Raw genomic sequence first — 19928 nt, forward strand, 5'->3', positions numbered from 1 at the left:
TTTGGGTTTACTGGAAATAGAATTTTAAAAACATAACAAAAAAAATACAATAAAAAATGTATATATAAGTTAACAATAAACACATATGTATATATGAAAAAAACAAAATAATAAATGAATATAATTAAAAAAATAAATTAAAACAAAAAATAAATAAAATAAATTAAAACAAAAAATAAATAAAACAAATGAAATGATATATAAATATCAAATAAAAATATATATAAAATGAAATAAAAATTAAACAACAAAATAAAAATTATATAAAAAATTTTAAAAAAAGGAAAAACCAATTTTTAAATAAATAAAAAATATTTTAAAAACTTATTTGAAAAAAAATGTAAAAATGTATATAAAAAAAATTTAAAACTATATAAAAACATAAAAAAAAAATTTAAAAACATTAAAATGTATGCCAAAAAAAATTTTTAAATAAAATAAAAAAAAAATTTTAAATAAAATTTAAAAAAAAATTAAAATTAAATGAAATAAAAATAAAATAAAATAGTATAAATAAAGAAAATAGAACGGAAAAAATTAATAAGCAAATATAAAGTAAAAAAATTAAAACAAATAAAAGAAAATAAATGAAAATTAAGCTAAACTGCTACAAATTCACTACACCACTCTTAAAACATATAATATATAAAAACCCCTTTATAAAATACATATATAGAAATCTATATTTTTATGTAGCAGGCTTCAATATGCTTAGAAATACATATAGCTACTAAAATTTTATAAGCCTACGCTAAAAACCACAATAAATGATTAATTCGCAGTTCTAGCAAAAGGATCAACTAACAAATATAATTGATGCAAAATGTAAGACGACCCACTTCAATCGTTAACTTTTTCAACCACATGTAGCCACTTATGCACAAATGCCAGCACTTCGTTTAACTGCGCCAACCACACGTCCAGCACGTCTTGCGTATCCGCGGCGAAAAAGACTGTAGCGGTATCGACCGCTTCACCGGCTTTTTGCAGCGCGCACTGCAAACAGAATGCGCGTGCGCGTGCACAAAGCTCACGCGATGCCGCCTGCAGTGGCATGGTCTGCACATTTGAACGCATATCCAGCGTAAGAAGCAGTTTGTCATCCATTTGATTTTCATCCGTCCACACGCGTAAGTGTAAGCCGTCTAAGTTGCACCAACGGCGATTCCAATTATGCAGTGTATGTGGGTCTTGCACGTTTAAGAAACCGCTGTAGGTGTGTTTGGGGAAACGTATCTCAGCGCGGCCGCATAATTGAATTTTCGCGCAGAGATTTGTAGATTTAGTGCGCGGTGTCAACGGTAACAGGCAGTTTTGAGTGCTGGCGCGCAAACAAAGTTTATTTGTGTTCTCCGTTTCACATACCACATATTCGTAAGGCACAAAATTGCGAGCGTTCAAAGTGAAACTGGCGTGCAAACGAAAACGCGACACGATTTCATCTGCAGACGAAGAGGAGGACGCTGTGCCGGGTGTGCGTGCGGTGGGGAGTTTCTAAAAGTAAAAAAAAAAAATAATAATAATAACTGAGTAAATTACCAATTTTACATTAAAGCCGTGGTTTAACTCACCACTACGGCGCGCTTCGGTTCCAGCGACAATGTTGACACTTTGCGCAAACGCAGCATAAAAACGTTGCAGCGCACCACTGCGTCCTCTTCCGACAGACCACTAGCAAATTCAATGCCACATTCACTAAATATCGCCTGGCCATTGTGACACTCTGCGGATTGTGTGGATTTTATAACACCGCCACAATCAAAAGTCACTATATAGAAATAATTGAAGAAGAAATCCTGATTGACATCCACTTTGACCGGCAAACGCATGTCGTCTATGTAAAAGCGATGCGTGTGTTGTTCTGCCGCACGCTTCGCTGCTGGCGTTGTCGCTACCAGCGGTCGCTGTGGCCACACATCGCGCCGGAGGCGTGAGAAAAGTAACAAACGTTCAGCTTCCACCATTTCGGGTGAAATCTCCACTTCCGGCAGTTGGCGGCATATCGTTACGGCTTGCGCTAATTGCTCCACCACTGGCGCTTGCTCATCCAATGAGAACAAGGTGTCTAGATCGTAAGTGGAAGATCTGCTCTGTAGCTGTGGATCGGTTTGGTTGTGCGCATTTACGCTTTTCGATAAAGCAATATTTGGCGTGGGAAAACTGAAGGAACTGGACAGACGTCGTGTCTCATTTTTGACAAATTTTGTGCTGCGTTTAAATGATTTTCGCAAGGCGTTCTTTAAACGTTGATAACGTGCAAAGTTATTACTACTGGAAGCTGTTTCGATGCAGCTTTGCGCGTGGGTGGTTGATGGCGGTATGTCACCATAAGTGCTGGTGTTTGGTGTGGAATGCTTTCGTTGTTCTCCTGCAACATTTAGTTGATCTTCTTCCGTTATTTGATGGATTTCTTTGAGGCTAGAGGTGTGTGCTAGTTGTTCCGACAAGTCTAATTGCGCTTTCCTTGGTGTTGCAGGGCAGCTACTGCTTTGCTGCTGGCACGTTGAAGGCGATGTAAAGGCTATGTCGCTGGAAGGGTTGCGGCTGGACGAGCGCTGTGTGCTTAAATGTGACTGAAATTCGCAGAACGGAAATTAATATATCTTATTTAATAACAGTAAAGATACATGAATACGTGAATAACAGGGGTTTGAAAGTCGAAAAAAAATTAAAATATGTGTTCATTTGTATATAATGAAAATAATGCAGTTTGAAATATAGGTATAAAGAGGAATGTCTGGTGTTAGAAAAATCTTACTTGCATTGCGCCGTCAACCAAATTAAATAAAAATTTCATGAGATATGTTTTTGTTTTAATTTTTTAGTATTAAAGAAATATAAAGTGGCAAGAGCATGTTTTTAACAATTATAGTTAGTAACAAATAGATGATATTTGAGGTATTTGAAAAAAATAAAAATAAAAAAAAGTTGTAGCCTAATATTTAAGCGTGTCTAAAGTGTAAGCTCTTTAAACCTAATAAGAGTCAATGAAAATTTCTACCTTAGTCGTAAATTTGGGAGCAAATTGCTTGTTAAGTGTGTTTTGTGCACCCGAAGTCATCGAATCGCTAGCCAAACTTAAATCTAATTGACTAACAGCAGCCTGAGAAATGTTATCAAAATCTGCATCATTTGGCGTGTCGTAGGAGATGGAATCATTTGGAGTTGGTGTAGAAGTTGAGAAATGGCGATAAGTATTTATGTGGCTCATGGAATCAGAACGCAAAGAACTGCCAGATTTGTTTAGAACATGCTAAAAAAAAAAGGAAAATGGAAAACAAGTAGAAAAAATACAAAATCAAAGATTAGATAAAATTTATAATAAAATATCCGATAAATAGTTACTAAATTGTTTGCGTATACTCACATTATTCATCTTTTCAGTAGGCTCTCCGTTTCCGTGATCCGCTATCAGTTCACTCCGACAAAGATTGTCTAAAAATATTTCACTACGGTGCAGTGACAGATCCGATTTACTCAAATTGCGATCTCGTTTTGGTGGTGAATGATGCTCCTGCATGCGCACATTATTGAGCGACTGACAATGCGATAGCGTCATCGAAGTGTCTGAAGCGCTGACATGTGGCTGTGGCGGCGACATGTACGAAGTGTCGCTGGCTGACAGTTCCTGTAGCGTTGGCAATTGATTAGCCCGCGAAGTAGTGTTTAAATTGCGCAGAGAATCATGTAATAGCTTTCCCAAAGCAATCGGTTTTGTTTGCGGGGACTGAGGTTTCGGTTTTTTGTTAGCCTTGTTAACTCTGGCATATAGTACGTCTATATCCGGTTTAGCTGGTAGTTCCTTGGCACTAGTCGTATTGTCATATTGCGGTGTGCCTGTTATGTGTATGCTGTCTTCTTCAATTTCCGAATAAATTGGCTCCTGCTGGTAAATGTTTCTTTTCTCTTGACGCTGTCTTACCGTTGAACTCGCTTCCGAGCGACGATGGTGCCCATCCGTGCAGTCGAACCCAACAGCGCGTTGTTCACGCCTTCCAATTTCCTAGACACACGCGCATATATAAAGGTTTTTTAACATAAGCTATTAACATTATAGAAACTCTTTATATAAGTACAAGAAATTTTAAACTATTTAATTGGCTTACCGCTTTTACATTTAAATTTGACTTATTTATGTGTAACATCCCTGCTTAGCACATACGAATATAAGTAGAAAGAAGTACGAGACAAATATTTTGTTTACATTTTCTATCTAACATAAACAGCTGATTAAACTTTCAACATAACGAAAATAATACACAGCCGTACAAGGAAGTTTTTATCCAACAGGCAAAATAAGCTACATAACTTCACTCAACGCTCAAGCGCACCAAAATCCATGCTGCTTGGATTCGATTAACTTTTGTGGGAGATGTCCAAAATTCTTATTAGAACTTTAAATTCAAATCATTTGTTTAACGCGATAAAATCGTTCGGAAACATCTTTGAGCAAGTGTGGCATATCCAGACACAATCGACCAGCAGGTGGCAATTCACAAACAAAATGGGGCGCAGGTGGGAGCGAGTGAAGAGTGAAACGGAGACGACAATTGGAAACAGCAAAACTTATACTTTGTTGTCGTACAACATACTTGCACAAGATTTATTAACGGAACATTTGTACCTTTACGTTGGCGTTGAGCCATCAATGTTGCGCTGGGATCATAGACTTTTACGGCTGACGGAAGAGATTCAGTACATAAAACCTGATATACTGTGTTTACAAGAAATGCAGTTTAATCATTTAAAAAGTTTGGTCAAACATATCAGCTTTAAAAGAGAACTAGAATATGTGTTCAAGAAGAAAACTGGACACAGAACCGACGGTTGTGCAATTATCTACGATAGAAGTAAATTTAGATTACTGTCAGAGCGCCCTGTAGAGTATTATACTAATGGTGATGCAGTTCTAAATCGCGATAATATTGCGTTACTAGCCAAATTTGCCGTTAGGAAGGAACCACAAAAGAAATTCATCATAGCCACAACGCACTTACTTTACAATCCAAAAAGGCAGGATGTACGCATCGCACAAGTGGAAAAACTAATGGGTACCATTCAACAGTACTCTGCTGAAGCTGAGGGCGAAAATAGTGCATTCATTCCAGTGATTTTAACAGGCGATTTTAATTTTGAACCTAAAACCAGGCCGTATCAACTGTTATCTGAACCATGTAAATTCACACCAACCACTAAAAAATCAGCTGAATCTGAGGTAGCTGGTGATAGCAAGCAACAAACTAGCAGAGAATATTATTTAAAAGCACCAGACAGAGATATAAATAGACTGCAAATGTTGCCACTAGATTTCGGTATGCAAACAGCTTCAACGTTTCAAAATAAATGGACTACAGTTGACTACGTGCTCCAATCTGTTGATAAGAATCGGAATAAAATTCAAATACGATCTGTCTACTCGCTACCAAATATTAATGACTGTGTACGTACGGGTGCTATACCCAATAAGTACCTAGGTTCGGACCATTACTCGTTAGGCATAAAATTTACAGTATTTTAGCATTGGATTTCATATTGTTGCAAAATAAACAAATTATCAGAAGAAATAAATAAATTTAGTTTAGCACGATTTTTAAAATGAAACCTAATTACAAATGTTCACTGATAAAAACTAATCTTCAAAATAAGCATAAGATGATCAAAAACTCACCTCAAATGTTCGCACCGCATGTTCATCACTTGCCTCCAACTTTGCACGTATATTCCCAAGTATATAACCCAACTTGGAAAGCGTCACGTCCTGATCCAAATCGCCGTGATACGAACGATAAGTTTTCGTTTTCATAGATGTACTAAGGGTGCCACCGTCACAAGAAGTGCAGTTTCCTTCGGCACAACCACCAAGTGGGAAATTCAATTTACGTTGTGTAACAGCTCGTGGAGCTTTTTTAGGCGGCGCTCGAACTGTACGAGAGAAATCGAAACTCTGTGGTTCGGTGTCATTGGTATTCTGTGAGCAGGTAGGGGTTGTAGTCTGCGTTGAAGTTTGAACAGCAGAATGATAGCTGCCTGGTGGCGATTGTGGCGTAACGCTGGGTTCATAGGGCTGCAGCTCGTCTGCAGACGTTTGAATGCCAACACTGTGAGATGAATAGTTCCTACGCGGCTGTAAATTATCACGTTTGGGCGTAACCAAACGTAGAATTTTCTTCTTCGAACTATTCAAAAGACCGCGTGATGATGACTTCAAGTTACTTTTTAAGGTGCGATCACCAGCTTTGGATTGTTTATTACACCATGGTGAAAGATTACGCCATTGTTCGCGCCAAACAAACTTTTGAGATTCGCGTGCCCTCTTTGGCGTAGAAATGGGTGGTGATTTGACAGGTGTGTCTTTAGTGGCAATATTCGCAGCCAAATTTGAGCATACGCCATCAACAGTGTCGAGATCCACCTTTGGTGTTACTTGCCAACCAATCGTTTGTTGTGGTTCAGCCTGTACTGCTTGGGATCTAAATTGTCGCTTCTTAGCAGTAGTGTCACAATTGAGCATTTCAGTGATCTTCGGTTCTTTCCAACCGAAGCTAAGTTCTTTTACGGGTTTTTGAGCGATTTGCTTTATATTTTTCTCATAATTAGTATATTTCTTAGTGGAATCCATAGCCGACCTTTCGAGATCGCTGAGAGAGGGACAAGATGGTAAGATAGGCAATCGCCGCGACGTTGCTTTAGCCAAGCCTAAATAAGAATACAGTAAAAAAAAAACAAAAAAAAAACATAGATTAGCCAATGAAATACAAAGACTTTTATTCATAGGCATTGCAAAACAACATACGATACCACAAATTAACCCAATTAAGCCGGCAGTTTATGAAAAGTAGGTTATCTAGATTACAACAGAGCAAAGAAGAAGAAGAAGTAAAACGACAAACACTATTTAAAAAGAAGTGGTTTGTTCTTGTATTTCAATCAATAAAACTACAAATACATATGTATGTCTGAAAATAGGGCCAACGCACTTTATTCTAATAAGCAGTTAATGACCATAACAATCCCAAAAAAGTAACTATTATTTAACTACACAACTAATACCAAAAACCGTTATTGCACTACTTATTTTACTATTGATTTACGAGCTTAATATAACTTACTCGTTGGGCAAGATTTTCGGTGCTCTCGTCTCCTATCTGACGCATACAACACCTTCTCCATTTCCACCTGAGAGGCTTTGTCTACTTTTACATTGCGGTTTTCAACTTGTCTTTCAGCATCTCTTACCATTGCACCCTTTCTGATCAAGAACTCATCTAGTATGCGCTCAGCTTCACGTAACGAGGGCGAAGTGGAGGATAGGGAAGACACAGTTGACTTTTCCTCTAAACAGAAGTAAGTTCGGGGCGGTTTGGGTGGTGCCTGTAGTGACCGACGTGGCCTATAATGCACGGATGATAGGCTTAAACGCTTTTGCAGCAAACGTCCTCCGCTTTTGTGTCTACGCCGTCCACTATCCGTATGTTTTGAACTGCTTGTAAGTGGTGTTGAATATTCAAATGCATCAGAGATTGAATCAAATTCACTTATTTTATCTAGAACTGGACCAGCAAACGTTTCTCTTTTCATTTTAACTGGTTTATTGGCGGCAGTCCAACTATCTATAGGTGGTGCAGTAGGCTCACACATATTTCGAGTCATTTGTGTGCGTGTAACTTTCTCTGACGACGATTTGGTTATTTGGGGAGTATTTAAACTCTGACTTTGTTGTCGACTAGCTTGCAGTTTGTGTTTGTTAACACGAACCTCAGATATAACACAGTTGTTGTGCAACTCTTGGATAATATGTATTAATGGTGCATCTGGAGCACTTGTCTCTAAACGACTAATCGCTGTAAGTTCATTTGCATTAGAATTAGCCTCTGTAGTGAAGTTTTGTTTTGATTTTTCCTGCTTATGCTCTTTTTGTGGCAAGGCTTGCGCCTCTTTATCAATTGGAATCTTGAAGCTAACTGGACCATCATATCTATTGTCCACTGGATTGGCGTACGACCGTGTCATTAGTGTACCGGGCTTTATAAAAATAAAAACAAAACAAACAAACACAGACAATGTTAGAAATAAAAGAAAGAAACAAAACTATGCGTTTACATACCTCTTGACAATCTGAACGTCTGTGCCGTCTTACATGTCGCACGTGTCCGGCACGTGTGCTCGCTGTTGCAGCATTGCACATTCCACCCCCCTCGCCGCTATCGCTGGTAAAACAATAACAGAAACCATCACGGCAGGGCTTACACTTGCGCTCATGTTCTTTGTTAGAAATGTTTTGATTTATTAAATCAGCTTCGACTGGATCAGAAAAAGTTTTCGCTTCAGCTTTTTCTGTTACAAATCCACTCGCTAATTCGTCAACTTGAGTTACTTCACGGCTATGTGTGGACAAGCGACGTATACGCCGAGCACGAAACTCATTTATGCATTCCTGTAAGCTGAATGATGAGCATGAATTAGCTTCATCTTCCTCTTCTCCTAAGCCCTCCGAATTAGACGAAGCCCCAAAAGAGTAATCTAAATATCCCAATTATGTCACATAAATAAATACTCGTTAATATATAAACTTTAAGCTTACAAAGCAATTTTTTTTTTTTTGCTTACCATCTAAATTCAATTCTACACCATCATCAGAGTCATGAAGTACATTAAGCAGCCCATTCTCATCATTATTTTGTTGATGTTGCACATTTACAATAGCTTCGCTGGATTTTTTATTTGATTTTTTTATTTTCGGATTGGTCATACTTAAATCCGAATATCATTTGTGCTATCGCTCACTGCAAGATGCACAAGCAGAACTGCACTTACTAACCTTCGACAAAACAAATAACACTATTGCCGCTAACACAATCCAACTTGATTCAAGCGGGTTATCTATTAAGTGCAATATGATGTTGATATTCTACACGTTGCACTTGTAATAAACGAGTTTTACTAGCCTATTCAAATAAATTTCAAATACAAGTCAATTAACGTTACTTGGCGTTATCACAAAAATTTTCTTTTCATTACGCTTTCTGAACTCATTCGTACTGCTTAATTCAGGGTTGCATTTGAAAGTTAACATATAATATCTTGATTTAACTTAAATGCTTTTAATATGTGAATTTCAACATCTTACTATCACATAAATATGGCGTATACTCGTATAACACGCTCCAATTATTATCCAGATTATTATTGATCATGTTACCAGAGAATTTAAAATATATATATAATATAATCTACATTCTCTGATGTTACTACACTTATTACTTGAATACTTGAAGCAGAGAATGTTAAATTTTCACACTTTCTCTGGTTATATAGTTTTTTTTTGTTTACTATGTCACCATTCGTTTTATCAAATATGCAAACGCAGCACAAACCTTCATGTAGAATAGCTCATCAAAGCAGAAATAACAGAACACAAAATTTTGCTGACGGAATTTGTGGAGTACATTGCCGTTGTTTTCCAAGTTTTCCTTTGTTGATTTGTTTGTAGTATATGTATATTTTTTGTACGTGATCTTTATTGTGATAAATTCAATAAAAAAAATATATATTTTGGTCTCACACTGTTTGCAAAGCAGAATTGTTGTGATGTTTTCGCAAATGGCAAATATATTTCTATGTTCCCAACGCACTACCTCCCTGTTCAAACACATTCCAGCACAAAAAACGTCAACCAACTGCGATGTCTCTACGTGCAATTAAGAAACGTGAAAATCAGCAAACTTCGTCAACTGGCGCACGCCAACCGCTCTTTAAGAAATCCAATACATCTCCACAACAACGCAAGCCGCTATTAACGGCAAGTGGTGCTAACAACAGTAACAATATTTCGAAGCCTAGTAATACTGCCATTTTTAAACAATCAAGTAGTCTACATTCACTACGCAATCTACAGAACCAACACACCTTACTCGATCGCGCAGTACACTCCAGCCCAGAACTACGTTATCCGCAAAGTATTGACAACAATACGGTTGAAAGCTTCGCGCATGTGGTACGCACCAAATCTGATGGCGATTTGAGAGCATTGCTAAAAAGTTGTACGGGTAATGCAGCAGACACTGCAGGTCGTGGCTTGATTGGTGCTAAATCAGAAGTGTGTTTGGAATCCATTTCTTCGCACAGCTACCAAGACGGAAGTCAAACTACGTCTATATCCAGTGATACAACTCCAACGCCACCTACAACATTGCGTACAAATATTTGTAAACCTATTGATTCGCTACAGCACCCAACAACCAGTACCACAGGTAATATGTTGTCCGGTGCTCGCTCACATCGTGACCTTTCACAGTCAGCTTACGCCGCTAGTACCGGCACGTATGACATCACACTTTCACCAACACGCCGACGTATGAGCGAATGTAGTTTAAATTCGAGTACGAACCTTTCGCAACGCACCAGTGCAATGTCCAGTAGTGTATTAACACTTTCATCAAATAATCCTGCCACAAATGAGCCGAACACAGTGATGCGTGTGCCTATAATCGGTTATGAGGTAATGGAGGAACGTGCGCGTTTTACAGTGTACAAATTGCGTGTTGAAAACCCAATGACCAATGATTGTTGGTTAGTGTTGCGACGCTACACAGATTTCGTTCGTTTGAATACGAAACTTAAACAGCTGTTTCCAAATGTTGCGCTGTTGTTGCCACGCAAGAAAATATTTGGGGACAACTTTAATGCCGTCTTCCTGGATAATCGTGTGCAGGGTCTACAAATATTTGTCAATTCCATTATGGCCAAGGAGGAGTTACGAAAATGCAAATTGGTGCGCGAATTCTTTTGTCTAGATGAACCGCCTTCATACTCTGAATCTATGGAGGAGTGTAGGGTAAGTTAAATACAATTAACAAGTCTATTTTTTTTAACAATTAAATATAATTTTGAATTTTAGGCAATTTTTGAAGCACAAGAAGAAACGATAGCACATCTAAAAGTGCAAATAAATAGCAAAAACGAATTGATATTAAGTTTACAGCAAAAGCTAAGAGATGAAATTGCGGAAAAAGAGCAGCTAAAAATTGCGATCAAGTAATCATATATATCTTATTAGAATTATTTTACAAAATGTTTACATTGCATTTCTCTTTCAGAGACGCATCCACCAATTGTATGCAGTGCGCTGCTGCGAAGCAGAGTACTCCCTAAAACAAGTACAACACATCTCACACAAATAATTACCACGTAAGATATTAAGTTTAATTGATTGATTGTATGTGTTATGCAAAGCATAGCTGTCGACAATTAGAAAAACAATTATTAAATCAAAGAGAAGATATTCTGCTGCAATAATTGCAAAATAAAACTTCGGTCAAAATTCGAGTTTCTCAACAATTAAATTAAATTAAATTATTTTCATTTGGATAAAATCAGACGTAACTTAAATGCAATTTGCGTTCCAATAACGCTTAACTATTCGTTCTCGAACTGTATGGTATTTTTAATATTTAGTATACATTTTGTCTTGTTAAACATGAAGTGCTTTAGTTTTAAAATCGATATTATAGTAATGTACACAATATTTTTAAACAAAAGATTTTCAATCAAAACAAAAACCAATGTATGTAATGTATAGTTAAAAATAGTATATATATTTGATGATTTTCCTTATATTGACATAGTTTATTAGCGTAATTTTTCTAAGAGCTATAAATGTTAAATGCAATAATAATGTTTTCAAATAGAATACACATAATTTTCTTATAAATATACTTAGAAACAACAAAATAATAACTAAACCGTATATATTTACTTTCATTTACTTATAGTAGTTTTAAGGCATTTATTGCAGGCAAGCGGAAGACAGTAAAAGACAAATTTTGAATAATTTTAAAGGCTGGTCATGGCCGGTGGCCTTGCGTATGCTTTCGGTATAAAACCATATTTCCTCGTTTTTGGCGCATAAGCCCACAACCAACCATCCACCGTTTGATTATTTAAATCTGCATAGATCCAATCTCCTCTGCGCACATTCAAATCATCTGGCGCTTGCGCCTACAAATACACATATGTATATAGATAGAATTATGCTTTTACAAATTTCTTTAGTACGTAAAACGTTTACCTTATAATCGTAAAGCATCACCAGCTCAGTGCCATGATAACGCAGATCATCTGCGCTAATACCACCAATTTGTTGTTGTTGCTGCTGATGCTGTGCTGCATTTTGTTGTTGCAAGTTACTAATGCATGTCGCATCCAATTGTGCGGCCGATGTGGTTAGCGTTTGACCCAATGATGTTAAATTACTATTCAAATTGGCCGCCGTAAGCTCTAAATTTAATTGTGTTTGCGATTTATGTACGGCATTGTTATTGGCATTGGCGGCACCAATCAAACTAGCTGCATCTTGCACTGTGCCGCATACATTCAACATTTTCTGTTGTGTTTGCAGCACACTTTCCGCTGGGAAGACGAAAGCTGACGGTATGAACCCCTCCTGGCCATCACTACGCACAATCCAAAACCAATCGGGATCTTCACGATTTAAGACTGTAACAAATTCGCCACGCTCCACGGATAAGTCATTTTCATCGCGTGCTATGAATGTGTAGAGCACAATATAACGGCCGCTGGGTTCTTTATGGAATGGTGTGCATTCTGGTTCTAGTAACAGATTCACTTCAGAATTCTTTGATGGTGCGCCAATAGTTCCCGCATTGGCGTTGGTGCCGCCACAGCTAGATACAACACCAGCACCACTATTACTACCATTTACGACGGCGTTGACAGCGCTTACATCGTCAATTAATTCCATTTTACTCTCGGCACTCAAAAGTGGCATATTCTCTTGATTATGCTCTTGCACGTTGACATTTTGATCGCGTGGTAGTTTTTTCTTTATAGCAAGATCCGCCAGCTGTGTGTTGTACGGCGCACAGTATGAGTATGGTATGAAGCCTTCCTGTCGCGTATCCTGGCCAATTACGTAGACCCAGTCGTTTTCACGATATAAAATGTTGACTATTTGCCCACGCTTCACTTCAAGTTCATCATCCACACAGGGAGTGAAATCGTGCAGAACAACCATTTTTGAGTCTGGACTGAGCCCGTGTTCCTTCTCAATGCCAACACGTACTAATGTTTCTATGCTAGATGAACCGGTTATGCGGCCTAAGCCAACACCAGGGATGGGTAAATCGCGTTCTATGTTGGCGTTAGTGGCTTAAACAAAATAAAAATTACAATAATTATTACAAAAATGTTGCGGAAATGTAGAACAAAAACTAAACAAGTATGCAACTTAAGTCTTTTGTTATATCCGTAGACAAATATTCTTCAGGTATTTGCAGAAAGTAAACCAATATTTATTAATATCAAAGGTTAAAAATTTGATTTAATAAATAGGAACATTCCTGTTACTTTATAACTGTTTCTTAATTTTTGTTTACGTTGTTCGGTAAAAATCGGGTTTGTGGTGTTAAGTGACATTACCTTTCTTTTTATCGCGGCGCATGCGCACAGGACATAAAAACGCCATTTTCGAAGTGTTTTACTTTTAATTTAAATTATATTTTGCAATTACACTTTCATATTATATTATTTCAATTATTTGTTACGATTTAATGAGTTGTAGTTTTATTTGCCGTTTAAAAAAATAGTTTGCTTTGAGCTACATTCTAAGTAGATAAATTGGGCGACATCTATGCGATGGAATTTCATTTCACAGTTATCAACAACTTAATTTGCAGATTTTTAGCACTGAGTATTTATTTTTATATTGAAAATAGTATTATTTTATTGTAGCAGCTTGAATTTAGAAAGAAAATTATTATGCATAAAAAGAAATGCAATAAAAGTGTTAACAAATCTAAAATATATAAAAATTTAATTTTTGCCAAATTTTGAAATGGGTTAAGGCGTGCAACACTGTGCGCAATTTATTGTTTATGTTTACGTTTAATCTCATTAACCCAGTTGGAAATCAAAATAAAGATATATTGATTTATACTATGAATTTTCATACATTAACATTATCTGCTCCCTGTGTTAAAAAGTTAATTTACTTTATAAGAAATACACGCTGCATAAAAATACGTTTTCATGAACAAAATTTGTTCTCTATCTCTTGGTCTTGCAATATTCCAATAAGATTTCCCTTAATTTCTCTTGCATCGCTCTTTAATCCCTGGAATGTCAAGATAAAATAAACATGCAGTTTGGATATATTTTTGTAATTCTTCTTTGACCATCAACCTATGTAGTATTGCCAAGTTTAACGCTCGTTATGAGCCTATATTGCTCATAAAATCATGATTTTTGTCTCCTTGTTTTGAATTTTACTCACCGAAAATTCGAGGTAAATGCATTTCTATGTAAATTTAAGATACATATATTTACAGTTACAACTGATTTTAGTACTTGCATATAAAAATAGAAATGTCAAACATATGTGCATAAAAATTCGCAGCGGCAACTCTGCTTGCAATGTATTTCTGTTTATATCCATTCGGTACAATTTCAATACCTATGTCATGTTACAATTGCCAGTATATGTGTATTATATGAAGAAATATAAAATAAATGTTTTAGCCTTTGCAAGTGCATCAATTAAATATTGTACAAATGTACTCGTACATAGAGAATCGCGGTCATTGATTTAAAATACTATTAAATCTATAAATATAGTTAAACCGTTGTTCAGTAAATAAACTGTTCACCAGCGACTCTTTCTATAGCTAGAAAGCCGCAGTGGCCGTATTAAAACCAAAGTGGTTAAATAGTTATTTTTACACGTTTGCAGATTCTTCTTGCTATTCGATTTGCGAATTTAACCACAAATAAGCGCATCAGTTGCACCGTTCTTAGGTAAGTAATGCTAAGCTAAATCTATTGTGCAATACGGAGAAAGCGCTATCTGGAAGATTCTGGTACAACCACGCTGCTTTCAATTATGTACATATGTATATAAACTTGAAAATATGGATACAATTTGTTAGAATCGTGTACACGTATTCATATCACTAAATTGGTGAAATGTGTTCTTCAAATGAATAACCTTGACATATTTCATCAGTTTTCTAAAACCGCATTCCAAACCGGTGACACCATATGCTAATATGTATGTAGGTATATACTTAAGTATATGCAAGAACAAGAATGATTGAGATTCTTGATGCAAAAACGTTAGTATGTGTGTGTGTTGTGCACCACTATAGGGTTGCTCCTTATATCCATACACATACACATAGATGTGTGTATATTTTGCTTGTCCAGGGATCAAGGTTGCTTTTTTCAAATGAGAACAAACCCAAGGTCAATTAATGGAATAAGAGCGAAAAAAATCGAATAAGAATATTTAAGGTGGTTTCTCTTGATTATGATGTCTCCTTGAAAATCTTTATATAATATTAGCTGCCTATCTCCATTTCTTTAACGAAATTTTCAAATACTTTTAATTTCCTCTTCGTTAGTAACAAATAAATGTTTTTTTTAACGATTTAAATCGTTATTTTTTATATGTGAATTTCTATACTTATACAAATTTTCCAAAAATAAAAACTCTAACTGGCAAACACAGCGTGAAACAAAAATGGGTAACAATTCAAAAAATTTACTTTAGTTCAAAAATAGATATTTCAATAACAGCTAGATCCGCAAAAAACAAAACTTCCGGCATGAGTTGCACTTGTTGAATTGTGAAGCTGCATAAACCAAAAAAATATTTTACAATGTTATCTTACTGAACATACGTGCGTTAGCTGGAGCGTAATTAGCACAGGTTTTCGGTTGTTCGAATATAATATGTAGGCTATGTACATACATACATATTATATAACTAAAATAAATAAACAAAAAAGTAACAATAATAAAATAATCTTTACTTTGATCTTCCGTGCGCTTCTTTCAAAGCGCAGGTGTTAACTATTTATGCCCCACTCGTATTGTCACTTTTAGTGTTTCCCGTTACAGTTCGGGTCAGTAACGGATTACATTGCAAACAGCACATCAGCAAATACAAGTGAGCGTAACCTTTATTGTTGGTTTTCAGCAACAAGTGATCTCGTCACATGAGCAGCAAATAATTTATTGTCCTTGACACACTCCACACACACAATCAACAATCGCTGCACTTGTCTGGCTGTAGAAGTACTTGTCTCGTTAAACGTTGTTAATATTTTACTTTTATTTTCAAGTTAACTGGTTTTGCTATTGTAATCAGTAGACGAGTGGCTCTTCACTAGATATCATGTGATTGGCGGTTTCATGAATGAATGCAATATGCAAAAAATAAACTAAAGAAAGTTATTGAAAAAAGTACGCACAAATGACGAAATCTAGGTGAAACTGTATTCCATTAAATCTCCAAATATGACCAGTGCTGAAGCATTAGAAACTGGTAAAAAATCTAAAAATTATGGTAGGATAAAGCAGCTATGAAACGTTAAATGGAGCATGATTTTTTGTTTTTGCATATTGTCAGAGTCAGTTCGCCATAGTTGTACTATACAGAAGCTAGAGATTTTAACGAACAAAAATCCCATAAAATTCAAAAAAAAAAGTACTGCTTTTTGACATGAAAATTTTCGATTGCAAATTACGGTCTTTTTCGATATTAAGTCAAAATAAGGCGAAAAAATAAATGTCAAATAAATAAAAATTACAGTTTGTTTGAAACATAAAAAATTCTAGCTTACCAAACTTTATAAAAAAAAAATCTTTTATGTACAAAATAAATATAAAAAAACCCAAAAAATTGTTTATTAGAAAGTAAGAAAGTTTTAACACAAAAGTTGTAGATGTTTTTATTAGCTATTAAACTTTTTTTTATAAGACGCGTAGTTTTGCCGGAAATCCAGTTAAACCGTTTTAAACACCAAAAAATTCAACCAACCCCTTTCCCTTCTCCTTTCTGACTTCAGATCGCCCGTAAATTGTTTTTCCTTTCATTTTTGATATTTTATCTACCTTTTTCAATGAGTTTCATATTACTGCTTATAATGCTTTTTTTGTTTAAAAAATTATCGACTCGAGAATGATCGTACATTTAAGATTTAACTCCTAAATGGTGGTGCATTGTCAATCAATAATGATCTCGTAGATCAAAAATTTAGTTAACGAAGGACTAAAAAATTCATCCTTGTAGATATTGATAGATGATAGATCTTTGCAGAGTCGTTCACTGCTCAGTTCAAAAGTAAATAAGTTTTTTGTATATTTAAAATAAACTATAAATAAAACTTCTTAAAAAAAGCCGCTCAGCAGTCAACCACTAAGTTTTAAATATTAAAAATGTTATATTGAATATTTTAAAATTTCAATAAAAATTTTTAACCTCAAATATGTAAACACTGCCTTCACATATACAGTAATAAGATAATAATTATTATGGCGCCATTTGTTGGTTTCCCCGATCATTCCGCCGTCTAGTCAACCCGGACCGTAAGCGCCGATAAGCTAGCGACTGAATAAGCGAGTTGCCGAACGTGTTAGTGAATGGCCGCACATAAAATTAACCCATAAAGACAGACGCTTGCAATATGCAGGCGATCACATGATAGCTAAACTTTAGAAATCTCTTATCTTGCCAAACAACTTCGTGCGACGTGTTTCACTACCATTTTTGTTGAGTTTGTTTGTTGAGAGTTATTTAACGGGCAAACAAAAAAGAGCTGCGAGTGTGCCACTTCGTCTAGCTGCTTCATTAGCCAGCCGCACAGTCGTCTATAAACTCAATGAGCGGCGGCAGCGCTTGAATGAAACAAAAGTGACTACGTGTCAGCGAGTACGAAACTCAAATGCCAACGTAAAACACACACATGCACACACAAATGCACATAACAGCGCATAATTGCAATGAAATATTTCTTTGTCTTATTTTTTTGTTGTTTCATTTACTTTTTTAGTTTCAGTGTTTTTTTTTGTTGTTTTTTGCACACTAATAGATCATGTGACTGCGCTAGCTAACATTTCGCCGCGGGCTTGCCTTGGCATTTCGTCTAAGGCGATTCTAGTGCATTGACCTGTGCTGTTGCAGCGCTGTCGCATTTTGTGGCCAAAGCTATTTGGCGCTGCGTTGCAACTCGCACGCCATTCCATTGCAAAGGTAATTTGCGTTTTTTTATTATTTATTTATACAATACAACGCCTACTATTAGCGGCTGAGCAGTGTTATTAACGCGGCGGCACTGAGTCGTTCGAAAGGTGGCACAAAACCAACAATAAAAGTAAATAAAAAACAGCTGTAGTGCTGGGTGGATCGTGCTTTGGAGGTGGCATAGAACAAAGTTTTTAGTTTAAAAATTAAATTTACACATCTGTTTGGACGATATTAGGAAACCAGTTTGGTTTGCATTTTGCCTTTTAAGCGCATTTAAGTTTTTGTTGTTAGCTATTTTACTTTATGGTGAGACAATGAGTAGCAAGGCGCTTTAGTTGCATAGGTTGCATCAGTGAGTGCTCCAAATTTATATTCGAGTATGAACGCAAAAATATTGTACATCAAAGAAAGCCTAATTAAATCATATGCCGATATGCTCGTCTCAAATGGGTCGAGAAGCTCTTCTGAGTACCAATAGTCTAGTCGAATATACCTATTCTATATAGGAGTTGAACTTGAGTAGCTCCTCGCCGTGATATTTGACCAATTTAGCGAACACTATAGCTTATTTACATATGCTCTGAATTGCAGTCAATAATAATTTTTCCTAAATATTATGTTCTTGTAGATCAAGCAATATTAGCTGTTTTAAGTTTTTTTGCCTGAAAAAAATACATATTCATATGATCAAAAATGGCCCGGACTGAAAAAAAACTGCGTGTTCACGTATTTTAATACAAATCTTTATTAACGCCTTAAAAATTGCCTTCTGAGCCAATACAGGCATGCCAAACCTTAAACCAATTTTCCATAGACTTGGTAAATGCCTCGTTTGGGTTGGCCTTCAGTTCCTACTAAACACCTGCACGAATGTATTTATTTGCAGCTTCAAAACATTCTCTTGATTTTAGAATGGAATCGGTCTCTCATTCTATGTAAGCGAATATGAATGAGAATGAATTAGAAGCGGAACAGAATGGAATGGAATGAATATTTTATCTTAATGGATATTTGTATTCTTAACATTCGCAACTTGAGGTAGAGTACTTGAGAGTACTCTCAAAGGAATGGAAAATATGAAGTGGCTAACTGTATAATATGCAAATATATATGCCTAGAATAATAGAAATATTATATTTTGAAAAATTGTGAATAAGGAGAAAATGAAGATACTCAAAAATATTTAGTTTAAATTTTTAATAACATTTAGCGGTATTAAATGAAATATTATATACATAAATGAATTCTAATATAAATGGAGTTACTTTTACTTTTTCATATTTACATAAAATATTAAGATGCTTTCATATTTATTTATTTTAACCGCAAAGGATTTAGTTCGAATCTCATTTTATTTAAAACAAGAATTGTAATTAATTCAAGGATGTTTTATAATAAATAGTGATAATATGGTGTAAAAAATTATGGATTTTTAATACTTCCCAGAAGGTTAGGATATTTCTGTTATAAATTTGGCCTTGAAAATATTAGTAGCGGGTATTCAAGACATTCTGACGGATTAGGGAATCCCAACTTCAGTATTTCTTTGAAACCATTAGGCGGGTATTATGCTTATTGTTCTCCACATTCATGGTAATAATGATAATGAGCGACAAAAGAGTCCCCATTTAAACGCAGAAATATTTAACATATCTTGATGCATTTAAATTGTTTTAGTCTTGTTGCGGGTATTTGAATAGAACTTTTTAATGTTGGGGAATTTTAAAAAAATTCATAAATCTTGGAATTTCCCACAGTTTAGAAAAACAATGCATTTTGTGGATTTGTCTAAATTGGCATATGTTTGATTATTTTTGCTACTATACGTATTTGTATAGCGATATCTTGTAAAAATCCATAATTAATTAAATGCACATTAACAATT

The 19928-nt window shown here is 35.6% G+C and overlaps 4 protein-coding genes and 1 non-coding gene across 5 annotated transcripts in view; 3 read left to right on the forward strand and 2 right to left on the reverse strand.

Annotated features, from left to right (window-relative positions):
- Positions 1-665: 665 nt before the first annotated feature.
- LOC106620750 (uncharacterized) lies at positions 666-9115 on the reverse strand. Its single transcript, XM_014239363.3, has 8 exons — positions 8608-9115; positions 8105-8520; positions 7110-8022; positions 5669-6696; positions 3368-4003; positions 3002-3253; positions 1572-2573; positions 666-1494 (listed from the first exon to the last, which is right to left on the reverse strand). The coding sequence occupies exons 1-8, from the start codon at positions 8747-8749 to the stop codon at positions 841-843; spliced, it is 5043 nt and encodes a 1680-aa protein (XP_014094838.3). The 5' UTR covers positions 8750-9115; the 3' UTR covers positions 666-840.
- Positions 4225-5581, forward strand: angel (protein). The gene has a single exon (XM_014239371.3). It carries the CDS (start codon positions 4373-4375, stop codon positions 5516-5518), a length of 1146 nt encoding a protein of 381 aa, XP_014094846.2. The 5' UTR covers positions 4225-4372; the 3' UTR covers positions 5519-5581.
- A 270-nt stretch (positions 9116-9385) lies between the features above and the next one.
- On the forward strand, positions 9386-11746 carry Snx16 (sorting nexin 16). Its single transcript, XM_014239370.3, has 3 exons — positions 9386-10834; positions 10898-11034; positions 11097-11746. The coding sequence occupies exons 1-3, from the start codon at positions 9683-9685 to the stop codon at positions 11149-11151; spliced, it is 1344 nt and encodes a 447-aa protein (XP_014094845.2). The 5' UTR covers positions 9386-9682; the 3' UTR covers positions 11152-11746.
- On the reverse strand, positions 11574-13652 carry Dlish (Dachs ligand with SH3s). The gene is made up of 3 exons (XM_014239369.3): positions 13438-13652; positions 12068-13167; positions 11574-11997 (listed from the first exon to the last, which is right to left on the reverse strand). Exons 1-3 carry the CDS (start codon positions 13481-13483, stop codon positions 11833-11835), a joined length of 1311 nt encoding a protein of 436 aa, XP_014094844.2. The 5' UTR covers positions 13484-13652; the 3' UTR covers positions 11574-11832.
- Positions 13653-14460: 808 nt separating this feature from the next.
- Positions 14461-19928, forward strand: part of LOC106620759 (uncharacterized) — a 40176-nt gene continuing 34708 nt past the window's right edge. The window contains exon 1 of the transcript XR_011395892.1: positions 14461-14811. This is a non-coding gene — a transcript (uncharacterized protein). The remainder of the gene's footprint in view (positions 14812-19928) is intronic.

The sequence above is a fragment of the Bactrocera oleae genome, chromosome 4 (assembly GCF_042242935.1).
Source record: "Bactrocera oleae isolate idBacOlea1 chromosome 4, idBacOlea1, whole genome shotgun sequence".
In the NCBI taxonomy this organism is placed as follows: domain Eukaryota; kingdom Metazoa; phylum Arthropoda; class Insecta; order Diptera; family Tephritidae; genus Bactrocera; species Bactrocera oleae.

What these genes read in the sequence shown, in the direction of transcription:
- angel (XM_014239371.3), top strand. Translation starts at nt 4,373, where the DNA reads ATGTCCAAAATTCTTATTAGAACTTTAAATTCAAATCATTTGTTTAAC.
- LOC106620750 (XM_014239363.3), bottom strand. Translation starts at nt 8,749, where the DNA reads ATGACCAATCCGAAAATAAAAAAATCAAATAAAAAATCCAGCGAAGCT. An exon ending in GACGTTCAGATTGTCAAGAG is followed by an intron (nt 8,023 to 8,104) that starts GTATGTAAACGC and finishes ATTTTTATAAAG; the next exon opens with CCCGGTACACTAATGACACG. An exon ending in CTACTGAAAAGATGAATAAT is followed by an intron (nt 3,254 to 3,367) that starts GTGAGTATACGC and finishes TTTTTTTTTTAG; the next exon opens with CATGTTCTAAACAAATCTGG.
- Snx16 (XM_014239370.3), top strand. Translation starts at nt 9,683, where the DNA reads ATGTCTCTACGTGCAATTAAGAAACGTGAAAATCAGCAAACTTCGTCA. An exon ending in AATCTATGGAGGAGTGTAGG is followed by an intron (nt 10,835 to 10,897) that starts GTAAGTTAAATA and finishes TTTGAATTTTAG; the next exon opens with GCAATTTTTGAAGCACAAGA. An exon ending in CAGCTAAAAATTGCGATCAA is followed by an intron (nt 11,035 to 11,096) that starts GTAATCATATAT and finishes TTTCTCTTTCAG; the next exon opens with AGACGCATCCACCAATTGTA.
- Dlish (XM_014239369.3), bottom strand. Translation starts at nt 13,483, where the DNA reads ATGGCGTTTTTATGTCCTGTGCGCATGCGCCGCGATAAAAAGAAAG. An exon ending in GCGCCGCGATAAAAAGAAAG is followed by an intron (nt 13,168 to 13,437) that starts GTAATGTCACTT and finishes ATTTTGTTTAAG; the next exon opens with CCACTAACGCCAACATAGAA. An exon ending in TGATGCTTTACGATTATAAG is followed by an intron (nt 11,998 to 12,067) that starts GTAAACGTTTTA and finishes GTGTATTTGTAG; the next exon opens with GCGCAAGCGCCAGATGATTT.